This window comes from Seriola aureovittata, chromosome 8 (assembly GCF_021018895.1).
Source record: "Seriola aureovittata isolate HTS-2021-v1 ecotype China chromosome 8, ASM2101889v1, whole genome shotgun sequence".
NCBI classification, from domain to species: domain Eukaryota; kingdom Metazoa; phylum Chordata; class Actinopteri; order Carangiformes; family Carangidae; genus Seriola; species Seriola aureovittata.
In genome coordinates, this window is record NC_079371.1 from 21,091,624 (window position 1) to 21,108,003 (window position 16,380).

The 16,380-nt window shown below is 35.0% G+C and overlaps 1 protein-coding gene across 1 annotated transcript; it reads right to left on the reverse strand.

The window, feature by feature from the left end:
• Positions 1-66: 66 nt before the first annotated feature.
• On the reverse strand, positions 67-15,267 carry LOC130173331 (cysteine-rich and transmembrane domain-containing protein 1-like). The gene is made up of 3 exons (XM_056382494.1): positions 15,126-15,267; positions 11,452-11,771; positions 67-925 (listed from the first exon to the last, which is right to left on the reverse strand). The coding sequence occupies exons 2-3, from the start codon at positions 11,750-11,752 to the stop codon at positions 822-824; spliced, it is 405 nt and encodes a 134-aa protein (XP_056238469.1). The 5' UTR covers positions 11,753-11,771; positions 15,126-15,267; the 3' UTR covers positions 67-821.
• Between the last annotated feature and the right edge of the window lie 1,113 nt (positions 15,268-16,380).

Below are 16,380 nucleotides of genomic sequence, written 5' to 3' on the forward strand. Positions count from 1 at the left end.
TCAAGATCACCATGAAAAAAAAACCTTGTGGCCATTAAATGTGAACAGTAATCAAACATAAATCACTATCATCTTTAAAAATGCATTCCATTTATTGTCATATGATTCCACCTGAAGACGAACGTCGGCAAAAACAGCTTGTGTGCAAATGAAAGGGATACGTTTCAAGCATGAACTTCTTAAGAGCACCCTGTGACTCATTAGCAGCCAGGGTTTTAGTGGCCTTTGGGCGATGGAGGGGTCCAGGATAAGGGGTAGTCATTGGGCAGGGTCAGTAGCATAGCTGAAGGGCGGTTTGGGAAGGATGGTTGAAGAGGCAGGCAGGATTAGTATCTTACAGAGGTAATCATCATAAAGTGCCAAAGAGCATCACACTAGATGAGCCTGAGATCCAAGTATACTGTATTGTGTGTGTTTTGTGTATCTACCTTCTGTGTATGTGTGTGTGTGTGTGTGTGTGTGTGTGTGTGTGTGTGTGTGTGTGTGTGTGTGTGTGTGCGATTACAGTGAAGAGCCTGAGATTCAGGTTATGTTTAGGAGCTCAGTTACAAGCTGCTACAGAGTAGCCCCCGGACAGGGTCGGTCGGTCAGTCAGTCAGTCAGTGCTGAGGGTTTCACATCAAGGTAGAGTGGGTGGCCCTGGGAAGAGACTTCCATATGGGATCTTTTATTCATAGACAAGCAAAGAACGGGTAGAGGAAATGGAGGGGTAGTTTTAAGGGAGTGCGAGGTTTAAGGCAGACAGGGAAGAGGGTGATGGAGTTCAAGGCACAGAAATGGGGAGCAAGGAGGTAATGGGGGTGAACAGTTGGTGAAAAGCGTTATGTCAGCATGTCCCAGAGACAGCAGCAACACAGAGCTGTCCAGCAGGCTGTCAGGCATGTGTCTCCTGTGTCGTCTCTTCTCCTGTCCTCCACTACGTACACTGCAGAGGGAGAAAGACAGGAGTGCAAGATGAAGAAGAGAGGAGCCAGGAGGCGTTGGCAAGGAGAGATACAGAAGATGGCAAAGGAATAGAAAGAAATTAGTGATTCCTTTTCTCAAATTGCATGAAACGCCATCAAATCCTCAGCAGTGAGCTCAAGTGTAACCATAGCTGCAATGATTTTCCTCTAATTACGTTCATCATGGGAGGCACATCTCCATGGTAATACCATAGCAGCCAAGAGCTATGATCAGACAGCATTACAGCGGAGTCACATTAGCACCGCTTTGAGGTATCATTGAGCAAATGAAATGAGAGCTTTCTAGAACCCACACACCTCTGTGCCCCCAATGAGGCATTTCCCTTCGCTTCACATGTTCAGCGGTGAATTTATTTCACCCTCAGTCAATACATCACATGACAATCTAAATTATTCATGTGAAAGGATTGTTTTTGTCATACGTGAGGTTTACCACCTGTTCCAGACACAAAAAAAAGGCAAACAACAGGCCTGAATGAATACATCTCCCCTTCCTCGTGTTTGTGATTAATCATTTATGTGGAGGGAAACAATCACCCTGCTTTTAACAGCCAGGTGCAGTGACTCATGACACAGGTGAATGTGTTACTAAGGTGACCTGCTCATGGTCAATAGATTAGGTGAAGCTTGCTGACCACTTATCACACTGAGCTCTGATAATAATATGAAAAAGGACGAGTTAATGATTGGCCAATATTTAATAACTAGAAAATTCCAGGGAAATTTTGAGTGCCACGGGGGCTACTGCCGGGATGAGTACATGATTTATTTCATTTTTATGAACTTCTATGCCTTTATATACTACGATGTTTTTATGAGATTTTATGCCATACTGTAGTATGACATTTTTTGACAATTTTATGCCTTACTATAATGTGACTTTTTATTAAATTAAATGCCACTCTTCTCGCCATACTATATGTTGATGTTTTTTGGTATTTTTATGCCTTAGTATACTATGATGTTTTGTGCCTTACAATATTATGACGTCTTTTGACATTTTTATGCTTTGCTATACTGTGATGTTTTTTGACATTTTCACACCATACAGTATGATGAATTTTTTGGGCATTTTTATGATTCACTATATTATGACGTTTTATGCCATATATATATATATATATATATATACTAAAACTTTTTTTGACATTTTTATACCTTAGTATACTATGACGTTTTTTTTAGCATTTTTATGCCTTATTATAGTATGATGTTTTTTGAAATTTTATGCCATACTATACTATGACGTTTTTTGACATTTTCACGCAATAGTACACAGTGAAGTTTTTTGGCATTTTTATGCCTTACTATACTGTGACGTTTTATGCCATACTATAATATGATGTTTTTTGAAATTTTATGCCATACTATACTATGATGTTTTTTGGCATTTTTATGCCTTATTATACTATGACGTTTTTTGAAATTTTATGCCATACTATACTATGACTTTTTTAAGACATTTTTATGCTCTACTATAATATGACTTTTTTTTGGCATTTTTATGCCTGACTATACTATGACGTTTTTTGCCATTTTTATGCTCTACTATAATATGTATTTTTTTGGCATTTTTATGCCTTACTATACTGTGATGTTTTGTGCCTGACTATACTATGACGTTTTTTGCCATTTTTATGCCTTATTATACTATGACGTTTTTTGAAATTTTATGCCATACTATACTATGACGTTTTTTGCCATTTTTATGCTCTACTATAATATGTATTTTTTTGGCATTTTTATGCCTTACTATACTGTGATGTTTTGTGCCTGACTATACTATGACGTTTTTTGCCATTTTTATGCCTTATTATACTATGACGTTTTTTGAAATTTTATGCCATACTATACTATGACGTTTTTTGAAATTTTATGCCATACTATACTATGACGTTTTTTGCCATTTTTATGCTCTACTAGAATATGACTTTTTTGGGCATTTTTATGCCTTACTATACTGTGACGTTTTGTGCCTGACTATACTATGACGTTTTTTGCCATTTTCACGCAATAGTACACAGTGAAGTTTTTTGGCATTTTTATGCCTTACTATACTGTGACGTTTTATGCCATACTATACGATGATGTTTTTTGAAATTTTATGCCATACTATACTATGACTTTTTTAAGACATTTTTATGCTCTACTATAATATGACTTTTTTTGGCATTTGTTTGCCTTACTATACTGTGACGTTTTGTGCCTGACTATACTATGACGTTTTTTGCCATTTTTATGCCTTATTATACTATGACGTTTTTTGAAATTTTATGCCATACTATACTATGACTTTTTTAAGACATTTTTATGCTCTACTATAATATGACTTTTTTTGGCATTTGTTTGCCTTACTATACTGTGACGTTTTGTGCCTGACTATACTATGACGTTTTTTGCCATTTTTATGCCTTATTATACTATGACGTTTTTTGAAATTTTATGCCATACTATACTAGGACGTTTTTTGCAATTTTTATGCTCTACTATAATATGTATTTTTTGGATATTTTTATGCCTTACTATACTGTGACGTTTTGTGCCTGACTATACTATGATGTTTTTTGTCATTTTTATGTCTTACTATACAATTATGTTTTCATGACATTTTATGCCTAATGGACAATATTTTGTGATATATCATGGATTAGTATGCTAAAATATCCTTGATATCCTGCAATACCATTAAATTGTGACGCAGCAGCATAGTGGTACAATGGTTAGGATTGTTGCTTCACAATGAGAAGGTCATGGGTTCAAACCCCAGTTTGGGGCTTTACTCTCTTATGATGCTTTTTGATATATTCACACCACAGTATACGATGAATTGTTTTTCCATTTTTATGCCTTACTATACTATAATATTTTATGCCTCACAATACTATGATTTTTTATGATATGTCACGGAGTAGTATACTGATATTTTATATACCTTTCTATACAAGGCGTTTATAATGCAGCAGCATGGTGGTAGAATGGTTAGGACTATTCCCTCACACTGAGAAGGGCAAGGGTTCAAAACCTGGTTTCAGGCTTTTATATACTGTGACATTTTTTGCGCCATCCTATACTATGATGTTTTTTGACATTTTATGCCTAATGGACATAAAATTATATATCATAATATTTTGTGATATATCATGGATTAGTATGCCAAAATATCCTTGATATGATGCTATATCATGAGCTTGTGATGTAGAAGTATTGTGGTACAATGGTCAGGACTACTGCCTAACACTGACAAGGTCATGGGTTCAATCCCTGTTTTGGGGCTTTATGCTTTTTGAATATATCAAAAAGCATCATAAGAGAGTAAAGCCACAAACTAGGGTTTGAACCCATGACCTTCTCATTATGAAGCAACAATCCTAACCATTGTACCACTATGCTGCTGCATCATAATTTAATAGTATAGCATGATATCAAGGATATTTTGGCATACTAATCCATGATATATCACAAAAGATTGTCCATTAGGCATAAAATGTCATGAAAACATAATTGTATAGTAAAACATATAAATATCAAAAAACATCATAGTATAGTATGGCATAAAATTTCAAAAAATGTCATAGTATACTAAGGCATAAAAATGCCAAAAAAATACATATTATAGTAGAGCATAAAAATGGCAAAAAACGTCATAGTATAGTATGGCATAAAATTTCAAAAAACGTCATAGTATAATAAGGCAGAAAAATGACAAAAAACGTCATAGTATAGTCAGGCACAAAACGTCACAGTATAGTAAGGCAAACAAATGCCAAAAAAAGTCATATTATAGTATAGCATAAAAATGGCAAAAAACGTCATAGTATAGTATGGCATAAAGTTTCAAAAATGTCTATAATACTATAATATGACTTTTTTTGGCATTTGTTTGCCTTACTATACTGTGACGTTTTATGCCATACTATACTATGATGTTTTTTGCCATTTTTATGACTTAATATACTATGACATTTTTTTAAATTTTATGCCATACTATACTATGACGTTTTTTGAAATTTTATGCCATACTATACTATGATGTTTTTTGCCATTTTTATGCCTTATTATACTATGGCGTTTTCTTATGAAATTTTATGCTATACTATGACTTTTTTTAGACATTTTTATGCCTTATTATACTATGGCGTTTTTTGAAATTTTATGCCATACTATACTATGACGTTTTTTGCCATTTTTATGCCCTTCTATAATATGTATTTTTTTGGCATTTTTATGCCTTACTATACTGTGACGTTTTGTGACTGACTATACTATGACGTTTTTTGCCATTTTTATGCTCTACTAGAATATGACTTTTTTTGGCATTTTTATGCTTTACTATACTGTGACGTTTTATGCCATACTATACTATGACGTTTTTTGACATTTTCATTCAATAGTACACAATGAAGTTTTTTGGCATTTTTATGCCTTACTATACTGTGACGTTTTATGCCATACTATACTATGATGTTTTTTGCCATTTTTATGACTTAATATACTATGACATTTTTTGAAATTTTATGCCATACTATACTATGATGTTTTTTGAAATTTTATGCCATACTATACGATGATGTTTTTTGCCATTTTTATGCTATACTATAATATGACTTTTTTTGGCATTTGTTTGCCTTACTATACTGTGACGTTTTATGCCATACTATACTATGATGTTTTTTGCCATTTTTATGCTATACTATAATATGACTTTTTTTGGCATTTGTTTGCCTTACTATACTGTGACGTTTTATGCCATACTATACTATGATGTTTTTTGCCATTTTTATGACTTAATATACTATGACATTTTTTGAAATTTTATGCCATACTATACTATGATGTTTTTTGCCATTTTTATGCCGTATTATACTATGATGTTTTTTGAAATTTTATGTCATACTATACTATGACTTTTTTTAGACATTTTTATGCTCTACTATAATATGACTTTTTTTGGCATTTTTATGCCTTACTATACTGTGACGTTTTATGCCATACTATACTATGACGTTTTTTGCCATTTTTATGACTTAATATACTATGACGTTTTTTGAAATTTTATGCCATACAATACTATGACGTTTTTTGACATTTTTATGCTCTACTATAATATGACTTTTTTTGGCATTTGTTTGCCTTTCTATACTGTGACGTTTGTGCCTGACTATACTATGACGTTTTTTTGTCATTTTTATGACTTAATATACTATGAAATTTTTTGAAACTTTATGCCTGACTATACTATGACGTTTTTTGCCATTTTTATGCCTTATTATACTATGACGTTTTTTGCCATTTTTATGTTCTACTAGAATATGACTTTTTTGGGCATTTTTATGCCTTACTATACTGTGACGTTTTGTGCCTGACTATACTATGACGTTTTTTTGTCCTTAGTATACTATGACATTTTTTGAAATTTTGTGCCTGACTATACTATGACGTTTTTTTGTCATTTTTATGCCTTAGTATACTATGACATTTTTTGAAATTTTGTGCCATACTATACTATGATGTTTTTTGATATTTATATGTCTTACTATACAATTATGTTTTCATGACATTTTATGCCTAATGGACAATCTTTTGTGATATATCATGGATTAGTATGCTAAAATATCCTTGATATCATGCTATACCATGAGCTTGTGAAGTAGAGGTATTGTGGTACAATGGTCAGGACTACTGCCTAACACTGACAAGGTCATGGGTTCAATCCTTGTTTTGGGGCTTTACTGTCCTATGATGCTATTTGGCATTTTTATGCCTTACTATACTATGACGTTTTTTGAAATTTTATGGCATACTATACTATGACGTTTTTTGACATTTTCATGCAATAGTACACAATGAAGTTTTTTGGCATTTTTATGCCTTACTATACTGTGACGTTTTATGCCATACTATACTATGATGTTTTTTGCCATTTTTATGACTTAATATACTATGACATTTTTTGAAACTTTATGCCATACTATGATGTTTTTTGAAATTTTATGCCATACTATACTATGACGTTTTTTGCCATTTTTATGCTATACTATAATATGACTTTTTTTGGCATTCGTTTGCCTTACTATACTGTGACGTTTTATGCCATACTATACTATGATGTTTTTAGCCATTTTTATGACTTAATATACTATGACATTTTTTGAAATTTTATGCCATACTATACTATGACGTTTTTTGCTATTTTTATTATGCCTTATTATACTATGATGTTTTTTTGAAATTTTATGCCATACAATACTATGACGTTTTTTGACATTTTTATGCTCTACTATAATATGACTTTTTTTGGCATTTGTTTGCCTTTCTATACTGTGACGTTTTGTGCCTGACTATACTATGACGTTTTTTTGTCATTTTTATGCCTTAGTATACTATGACATTTTTTGAAATTTTGTGCCATACTATACTATGATGTTTTTTGATATTTATATGTCTTACTATACAATTATGTTTTCATGACATTTTATGCCTAATGGACAATCTTTTGTGATATATCATGGATTAGTATGCTAAAATATCCTTGATATGATGCTATACCATGAGCTTGTGATGTAGAAGTATTGTGGTACAATGGTCAGGACTACTGCCTAACACTGACAAGGTCATGGGTTCAATCCCTGTTTTGGGGCTTTACTGTCCTATGATGCTATTTGGCATTTTTATGGCATACTATACTATGACATTTTTTGACATTTTCATGCAATAGTACACAATGAAGTTTTTTGGCATTTTTATGCCTTACTATACTGTGACGTTTTATGCCATACTATACTATGATGTTTTTTGCCATTTTGTATGACTTAATATACTATGACATTTTTTGAAACTTTATGCCATACTATACTATGACGTTTTTTGCCATTTTTATGCTATACTATAATATGACTTTTTTTTGCATTTGTTTGCCTTACTATACTGTGACGTTTTATGCCATACTATACTATGATGTTTTTTGCCATTTTTATGACTTAATATACTATGACATTGTTTGAAATTTTATGCCATACTATACTATGACGTTTTTTAAAATTTTATGCCATACTATACTATGATGTTTTTTGCCATTTTTATGCCTTCTTATACTATGACGTTTTTTTAAATTTTATGTCATACTATACTATGACTTTTTTTAGACATTTTTCTGCTCTACTATAATATGACTTTTTTTGGCATTTTTATGCCTAACTATACTGTGACGTTTGTGCCTGACTATACTATGACGTTTTTTGCCATTTTTATGCCTTATTATACTATGACGTTTTTTGAAATTTTATGCCATACTATACTATGATGTTTTTTGAAATTTTATGCCATACTATACTATGACGTTTTTTTGCCATTTTTATGCTATACTATAATATGACTTTTTTTGGCATTTGTTTGCCTTACTATACTGTGACGTTTTATGCCATACTATACTATGATGTTTTTTGCCATTTTGTATGACTTAATATACTATGACATTTTTTGAAATTTTATGCCATACTATACTATGACGTTTTTTTAAAATTTTATGCCATACTATACTATGATGTTTTTTGCCATTTTTATGCCTTCTTATACTATGACGTTTTTTTAAATTTTATGTCATACTATACTATGACTTTTTTTAGACATTTTTCTGCTCTACTATAATATGACTTTTTTTGGCATTTTTATGCCTAACTATACTGTGACGTTTTGTGCCTGACTATACTATGACGTTTTTTGCCATTTTTATGCCTTATTATACTATGACGTTTTTTGAAATTTTATGCCATACTATACTATGACGTTTTTTTGCCATTTTTATGCTATACTATAATATGACTTTTTTTGGCATTTGTTTGCCTTACTATACTGTGACGTTTTGTGCCTGACTATACTAGGACGTTTTTTGCCATTTTTATGCCTTATTATACTATGACGTTTTTTGAAATTTTATGCCATACTATACTATGACGTTTTTTGCCATTTTTATGCTCTACTAGAATATGACTTTTTTGGGCATTTTTATGCCTTACTATACTGTGACGTTTTATGCCATACTATACTATGACGTTTTTTGTCATTTTTATGCTCTACTATAATATGTATTTTTTGGATATTTTTATGCCTTACTATACTGTGACGTTTTGTGCCATACTATACTATGATGTTTTTTGCCATTTTTATGACTTAATATACTATGACATTTTTTGAAACTTTATGCCATACTATACTATGATGTTTTTTGAAATTTTTATGCCTTATTATACTATCACGTTTTTTTAAATTTTATACTATACTATGACGTTTTTTCAGCTGTAACACAGCCAAAATGATCAGCAAATCAAAAAAGAAAAGTAAAGAAAATGTCCAAAAAAGGACAGAGGGACCCCTGAGGGTTAATAAATCCCATGAACCGCTATTTAAATTACCACTATTATGTTTTTTTCTGTGCTAAATTTAACATTACTGGGGAGGAGAGCAACGTGACTAGAAGTGACAGCGAGAGAGGGCTAGTAGCTTCTCCTCTCCTCTGTCTCAGCGGAGACCGTCACAACTTCATTCATTCTTTTAACAAAACAAAACAAAAAGCAACGAAGGAAGCAGTAAATGGACTTACATATTTAAGACCTAACTAAATGTCATTTAAGACCTAACATGCGGCAAATGTAAAGCTAGCAGAGCTTGGAGAGTTGGTTATCTGGTTGCTAGGCGCACGCAGGCACGCACACAGGTCAGGAGCTGCCGTTGCCATGGCAATGTGAAAATCTGCCCAGAATTTGGCTTCTACATGGCTTCAAACAACTGCAAATTATGAGTAAACCGTTACTTCTTTTCATAAACCGAAAAGACCGTGCCAGACACTGAAGCCAGAAGTTTCTACAGTCTCTATTTTATTCAGATATTCCTTAAAATGAGTGCGTAAGCTCAGTGCGAAGACAAAGAGAGATTCTTTTGAAAAAAAAAGACGATTACATTAGGTGTCAATGAGAGTGAGACAGGTATTGCTGCCGGACTCGGCACCCCCGTTTAAATTTTGTGCAGACCATGCCTGTCAAAGTTACATTTTATGAATCCCAACAACTATGTCTACATTTTCAGAAAGAATTATTTGTCTCCTTTTTACAGTTTGGCCGCAAGCTCGAGTTAAAAATAAAAATAAAGGTTATTTTTTACTGCTTCACGCACTCTAGCCAACTGACGCTTTCACTCTAACTTTGAAGACTGCCCCGAGGCACTCCTCTCAGCTATTCTAGCTGTAGAGGAGTGCCTCGGAGCTGAGCACCCGTGGCACTAATGAGCAGCTCTATCAAACCACTCGGAGCAAGAATCTCAATATCAGAACACTCTCCTTTGATCAACCAGGAGAGGCTTATCTTAAGTCAGTTACAGGAGCGGTAACACCTTCTTGCTTGCTTTAATACATAAAGGTGTTATCTGTGTTTTCTGTTCTCTTTGCATATTCATTTTGAATATTTTACAGTGTGCTTTTTGTTTCACAGCTTGTGCTACAGTTTATTCTGGATGCTCAGTTGGGAAGTGCTACTGCATTAACACACCTTTTATCTTAAACCTGGCTTGATTTCACACTCATGAATCCTTAATAGCTTACTCTGCATAATAACAGCTTTAGCATTTTACAGTCCCAGATGGAGCTGAAACAATTTGTCAATAAATTGATGAGACAATCATTAACAATTTTTAAGTATTTGATGGTTCCCGCTTCTCAATTGTGAGCACTCTCTCATTTCGACTTGTCACAGCAGGGAAAACACAGGTGTTACTAAAAACATGAATAACGGCTCCATTACATTCAAATGTCCCAGTGTGACAGTGAGTCAGCATGAACAATACCAGGACCCAGAAATTAAAGCAGCTACATGGAATTCAGCCATCATTAGTTGTATCAGTTTCCCATGCATTGGATTATTTGTTGTGGGCCACCACAATTTCACCATTGACCACTGCATAATTGATTTTCTATTTTCTCTAGAGCTGTGTGCAGTACATTGATTCACCCAGCCCCTACTTGCCCCCATTTCTCTTTCTCTCTCTCTCTCTCTTTCTCTTTCACAAACACAACGACAACAGACCTGTCATAGTCGGACTGGCCATCGCGAGCATGAGGAGAAGTCCTGTTGCACTGATGGGCCGTGAACAAATCTATAAAGTTTTTACCATTCCTGTCTGTCCCTTTACTGGCACTCTCTGTGTGTCTGTCAATTGTAGTGCACATGGGTGTGCTGCGTGCATGTGCCAGTACTGGGCTCACTGCTCAATCACTTTATACAATCAGCCCTCATTGGCCTGATCTGAGTTGGTAAGGGTCTATATTTCTTTGACTCAATGTGGAGCAATGGAACTGTATATATTCTTCTATAATTCACAAAGTACTTGGCAATTAAAATATTTGCAACGGGGCACCTGATACACTGTCTTATGTAATAATTAATTCATATAAGACATTAACATATATTTGTATCAACCTCTGTATTGTGTTATCACTCACCTGTGTTTTTGGGAGCTTCCCCATACATAGGCCCAGGAGGGGGTCCCCCCTGCCAGCCAAACTGTGGTTGTCCAGGGTATCCATGATAAGGAGGCTGTCCTTGGCCTGGATAAGGACCTCCTGGGCCCCCTGGTCCGGCAGGGTAGTTGGGGTATGCTGGATTAGGCTGCTCCATGTTCACAGGGTATCCCTGTTGAGGATAACCCTGAGGTGGGTAGCCTTGTGGAGGTGGGCCCTGGGCTGGATAGCCTGGAGCAGTGGGGCCGCTGCCTGGGTATGGAGGGGGCTGCTCAAAATTCATCTTTGTGTTGAACAATTAGCTGAAAAACAAGAAGAAAATAAGAGTGTTGTTGTATCTAATTATTCTAATTTCACTTAGTCTGCAGAGTGGACACATTTAAGACAATCAACAAGGGGTGAATATAAAAGAAATGCAGGTAAGTACCAGGTACCACATGTCACATATCACATTTAAGATATTAGTACAACATGGAACTGTTTACCTACACATTTTGGGGATAGTGGGGTACAGGTGACAAAAATAGAGGATTTTCAACCAACAAAACTTTCTTGTACTGCAGTGGAGGCTTTATTAGAGGACCTTATGATAGATGCTTTTGTACTGCAAAGCTTGTATAGTTGTAATTATATAGTAATTCTGTTTTGTTTAATAAAAGTGAGAGATCAGATCAATGTGTGGTATTGTGAACCATGTAAAAGAGTGTGTGAGTGTATGTCAATGCACCGGCGTGTAATTCAACCTCTAGAGACACATTAGGCAATGAATTCCCCAGAGTCCTGATATAAGAGCACAACAATTTAAGATAGGCTCCAAAATGATGCAACTGTTTCCCAGAGCAGAAATGTAAAGCATATAAACCCATCTTGTGGCGTCTCATGCTTTTGCAGACTCATACAGCAAACAACCTCCACAACCCGGCAGCAAACACAAGCACTTCTTATGAGTCAATGGCCAATCACATCTCACATCAACCCTCCCACATATAAGCACCATTATCTTAGTACTGTTCACACACAGACTTATGGAGGCTGTGTCACAGTATGCAGGGTGAGGCTTATCAAAGGAATCATGACAAAGAGAAGGGGAGAAAGAAACCGCAGTGGTCATAGAGGTCAGCACTGGTGTTATCTTCACACTTGGTTTTCCTGCTTGCTCAGAAACACAGCAATGTGTCGAGTCATATGGGCAAGATCACACCTTCGTATTGTATTTCCGTGGGAAGTGTTAAACTAACATAAGAAAGACAATTTAACAAAGCACTGCTTTAGCTGTTGCCTATACAGGAACTGTTTTAATTTTTAAGCTACTCTGAAAGTACAATAAATGTAATCAGCTGTGTGTCTAAAGGTCATTCGTTCCCCTCAAGACCTCATAACAAGGAAGTGCATTTCACAGCCAACCACTAATGGCTTCTGAAAAAGGTAGATGTGGGACCATCACAACCCTCATGCTAGCCCTCATCACTGGATTTGCTCATGCAGAACAGCCACAACAAAGGAAAGTGGGCCACATGGAGGACTGCAACTCTGTTAGGCCTCCCAGGATTCCTGTCACATTGTATATGTAGACTATAAACATCTAAATAGTACTCCGATGTCTTTCTGCAGCTTCACTGCATCTATCTTTATCCAGTCTTCTGTCTATAATAAGGCGATGCAGTAGCTGTTGCTGCAAACTGAATTGGGAGACATTTCTCAACCAATAGTAGTTGCCAATGCCATTATCTGTACTTGTTATCTGTTTTGGAAAAAGAAATGTTGTATTTATTAGGTACAAAGTATCATGATTGATTTTCCATCTCTTTGATTACCCAATTTAGTAAGAACATTAGTAACAAGGTTGGGTAGTGTTATACCTGAATATTAGATGCTGAGTACATTTCATACAAAATTCTAAATACTGTGAGAGTTTAAGTTTAAACACACCAAAGGGGAATTGGAAAGAATACAACTGCTAATGTTGTGGTAAAACATGATTAAGTCTAAGTCCTGCTTCCATGTCAGCAATAAGCTTCTATGCACAGCGCTTTTTGAAAAGATGGCTGGACATTTCACCACCTGAATGTGTTCGTGAAGCTACTGACAGATGGTAGGGCCTCTGTTACTATGGTTACCGTGCTCCAGGAGGAACAGAATGATCCCTGGTGAATTGTTTGTGTTGCACCTTAAGGCAGCGAGGAGTAATAAAATAACACAATTATCAGATTTCTCTTTCTCCATGTTAACAGGAAGGCTTCTTCGATGACTGCCTGGCCATTTTTCAAGCTCCTAAGTCATCTGTGACTACAGGGTGTTACATTACTAGCTAAAGGCTGAGAAAAGCTTCTTTCAAAGGGACCATGCAAATAATCAGTAATCTGACACCAGTAAGGAAGTCTACAACATCAAGGTTCTATTTGCATGTGTGTCATATGTTTTTTTTTCCTAATGGACTGCAAGAATAGGTGTGTGAGCTCACAAAATGTTTCCACAACAATAGTATGGTGATAATATCACATACAGACACAAACACACTCATGAACAGTGCACCTGAGGTGTGTCTCAATTCATAACATCCCTCTGACCCTAATGGCACTGTAAATATTGACAAAGGATTAACAGGCATAGCCAGTGAACAAATGTGTTATTATAATGGAAGCATTTACCAATTCACAATAAAAAAAAACCCACTTAACTTGGTGAAGTTATCAACCTAAATAAAAATATATCACAGTCAAGTGAAGAAGGGGCAAAATTAGGTATCTGATCACATATGTTTAAATTTTGTAAAACCAACCCAGGGCTGCTAATATCAGCTGTTGTTAAGCTCATATAAATGCCAATGTTGTGGTTATAAAATACAAGTACAACTATATTAGGGGAAGTTAAATGAATGAACAACTTCCTATTTTATTTTGATAGAAATTTAAACAGTTAGTTTACCAGTTAATCTAACCAAGTGATGTCAACTTTAAGCAAGATATCCAGTAAAAAATATTACACATTAACACAATACATTCTTGCTTTTATACCTAAAGTTATGGCCTAAAATGGCCGACATAAAGAGCTTTTCTGTCTTGGCCTACAAAAACAGCTTCATTATTCTGAGCCTGTTTACCCAAGCTGTAAACATCCATGTTACACAGCAGATCTGTATCCTGGCAGCCAATGTTTACTTTCTCAACGTCTAGAGACATCACAATACTAAAAGGCTGACTGTATATGAAGACACCCCATTGGACCTAATTAGAAAGAATCAGAACCACAACCATCACTCACACAAACACACACAGGCAAACACAAAGTCACGACACACTGATACAACACATAAACATATGTAAATAACAGCACAGTGAGTAAAACGTTTGTTGCTAAAGTGGCATTTAGCCATTTGAGTTCCCTAATTAAGCTAGTTTGTTATTATCTAATATTTCCACGTTAGTTTTTATTAGTATTAATATTGGCAGCAGTACTCGTGTAATTTCATGTCAAGATTCCGACATTAGGTTAGATTATAAGTACAACGTTAAAGAAATATTAAGATACTAACATAAGCCGAATACAAGTGGCACCTGCAGGCCACGACCCACTCTATCTCTGTTCAGTTTTCCAGTCCACCAAGTTAATGACGACCAACACATAGCAAGAGTTACGGACATGTGAGGACCACCTACCTTAGAATAAAGAGTGTTCCCGTCTGTAGTAAACAGCAGTGTCTGTTTGGAAAGAAATTCCTTCTGTTTCCAGTGTCTATTACTATTTTTACCGCAATGAGCGACCCTCTCTCCTACAGAAACCCAATGCGTATAACGTTTGCGGGACGTGACGTCATTTGAAGGGTAAGGCAAAGGGAGTGCTGGCGGGCCACAAAAGACAGGATTGGCTGCAGCGACAGCCCCGCTAGTCACTGCAGCCAATCACAAGCCAAAGGGATGACCAGAGGTGGGTCAGGAAAAAGCGATGACTCCTAATCATCTGACTAGATAAAAGATTAAAGAGGTCCACATCACTGTCTCAAAGACGAAATGAATGAGAGATGAGGCAATAGCTAAGATGAGTGACTAATAAATGTTAATCATTGATTAGTGACCTAGTTGCTGTAGCCCTTGGAATTAGATCTTTTATTTTATTAAGCTTGGTAGCTCTTACACGTTATCAGAAACATTAGCTTTAAACATAATTTAAATTATATACATTTAGAAGATTAGTTTTACCATTCAATGTTTCAGTCATACGTAATAATATAGTAAGGCGTAAAATTGTTTCAATATGGTGTGGCATAAAAATGTCATAGGATAGTGAGGCATAAAACGCCATAGTATAGTAAGGTATCAAATGTCATAGTATGAAAAGGCATAAAAATGTCATAGGATGGCATAAAAACGTCATAGTATAGTAAGCCATGAAAAACATCATTGTATGGTAAGGCATAAAAAACGTCTTAGCATAATAAGGTATAAAATGTCATATTATATTAAGGCATAAAATGTCATAGTATAGTAAGGCATAAGATGTTATGTCATAGTATAGTAAGGTATAAAATGTCAGTAAGGCATAAAAATGCCATAGTATAGTAAGACAATAGTATAGTAAGGTATAAAATGTCATAGTATAGTAAGGTATAAAATGTCATATCATAGTAAGGCATAAAACTTCATAGTATAGTGAGGTATAAAAATGTCATAGTATAGTAAAGTATAAAATGTCATATCATAGTAAGGCATAAAACTTCATAGTATAGTGAGGTATAAAAATGTCATAGTACAGTAAGGCATAAAACTTCATAGTACAGTAGGGTATCAAATGTCAGTAAGGCATAAAGTTTTCATAGGATAGTAAGGCATAAAAATGTCACAGTACAGTAAGGCATTAAAATTTATAGTAAGGTATAAAATGTCATAGTATAGTAAGGCATGAAATGTCATAGTA

What these genes read in the sequence shown, in the direction of transcription:
- LOC130173331 (XM_056382494.1), bottom strand. Translation starts at nt 11,752, where the DNA reads ATGAATTTTGAGCAGCCCCCTCCATACCCAGGCAGCGGCCCCACTGCT. An exon ending in GGAAGCTCCCAAAAACACAG is followed by an intron (nt 926 to 11,451) that starts GTGAGTGATAAC and finishes CTCCCTCTGCAG; the next exon opens with TGTACGTAGTGGAGGACAGG.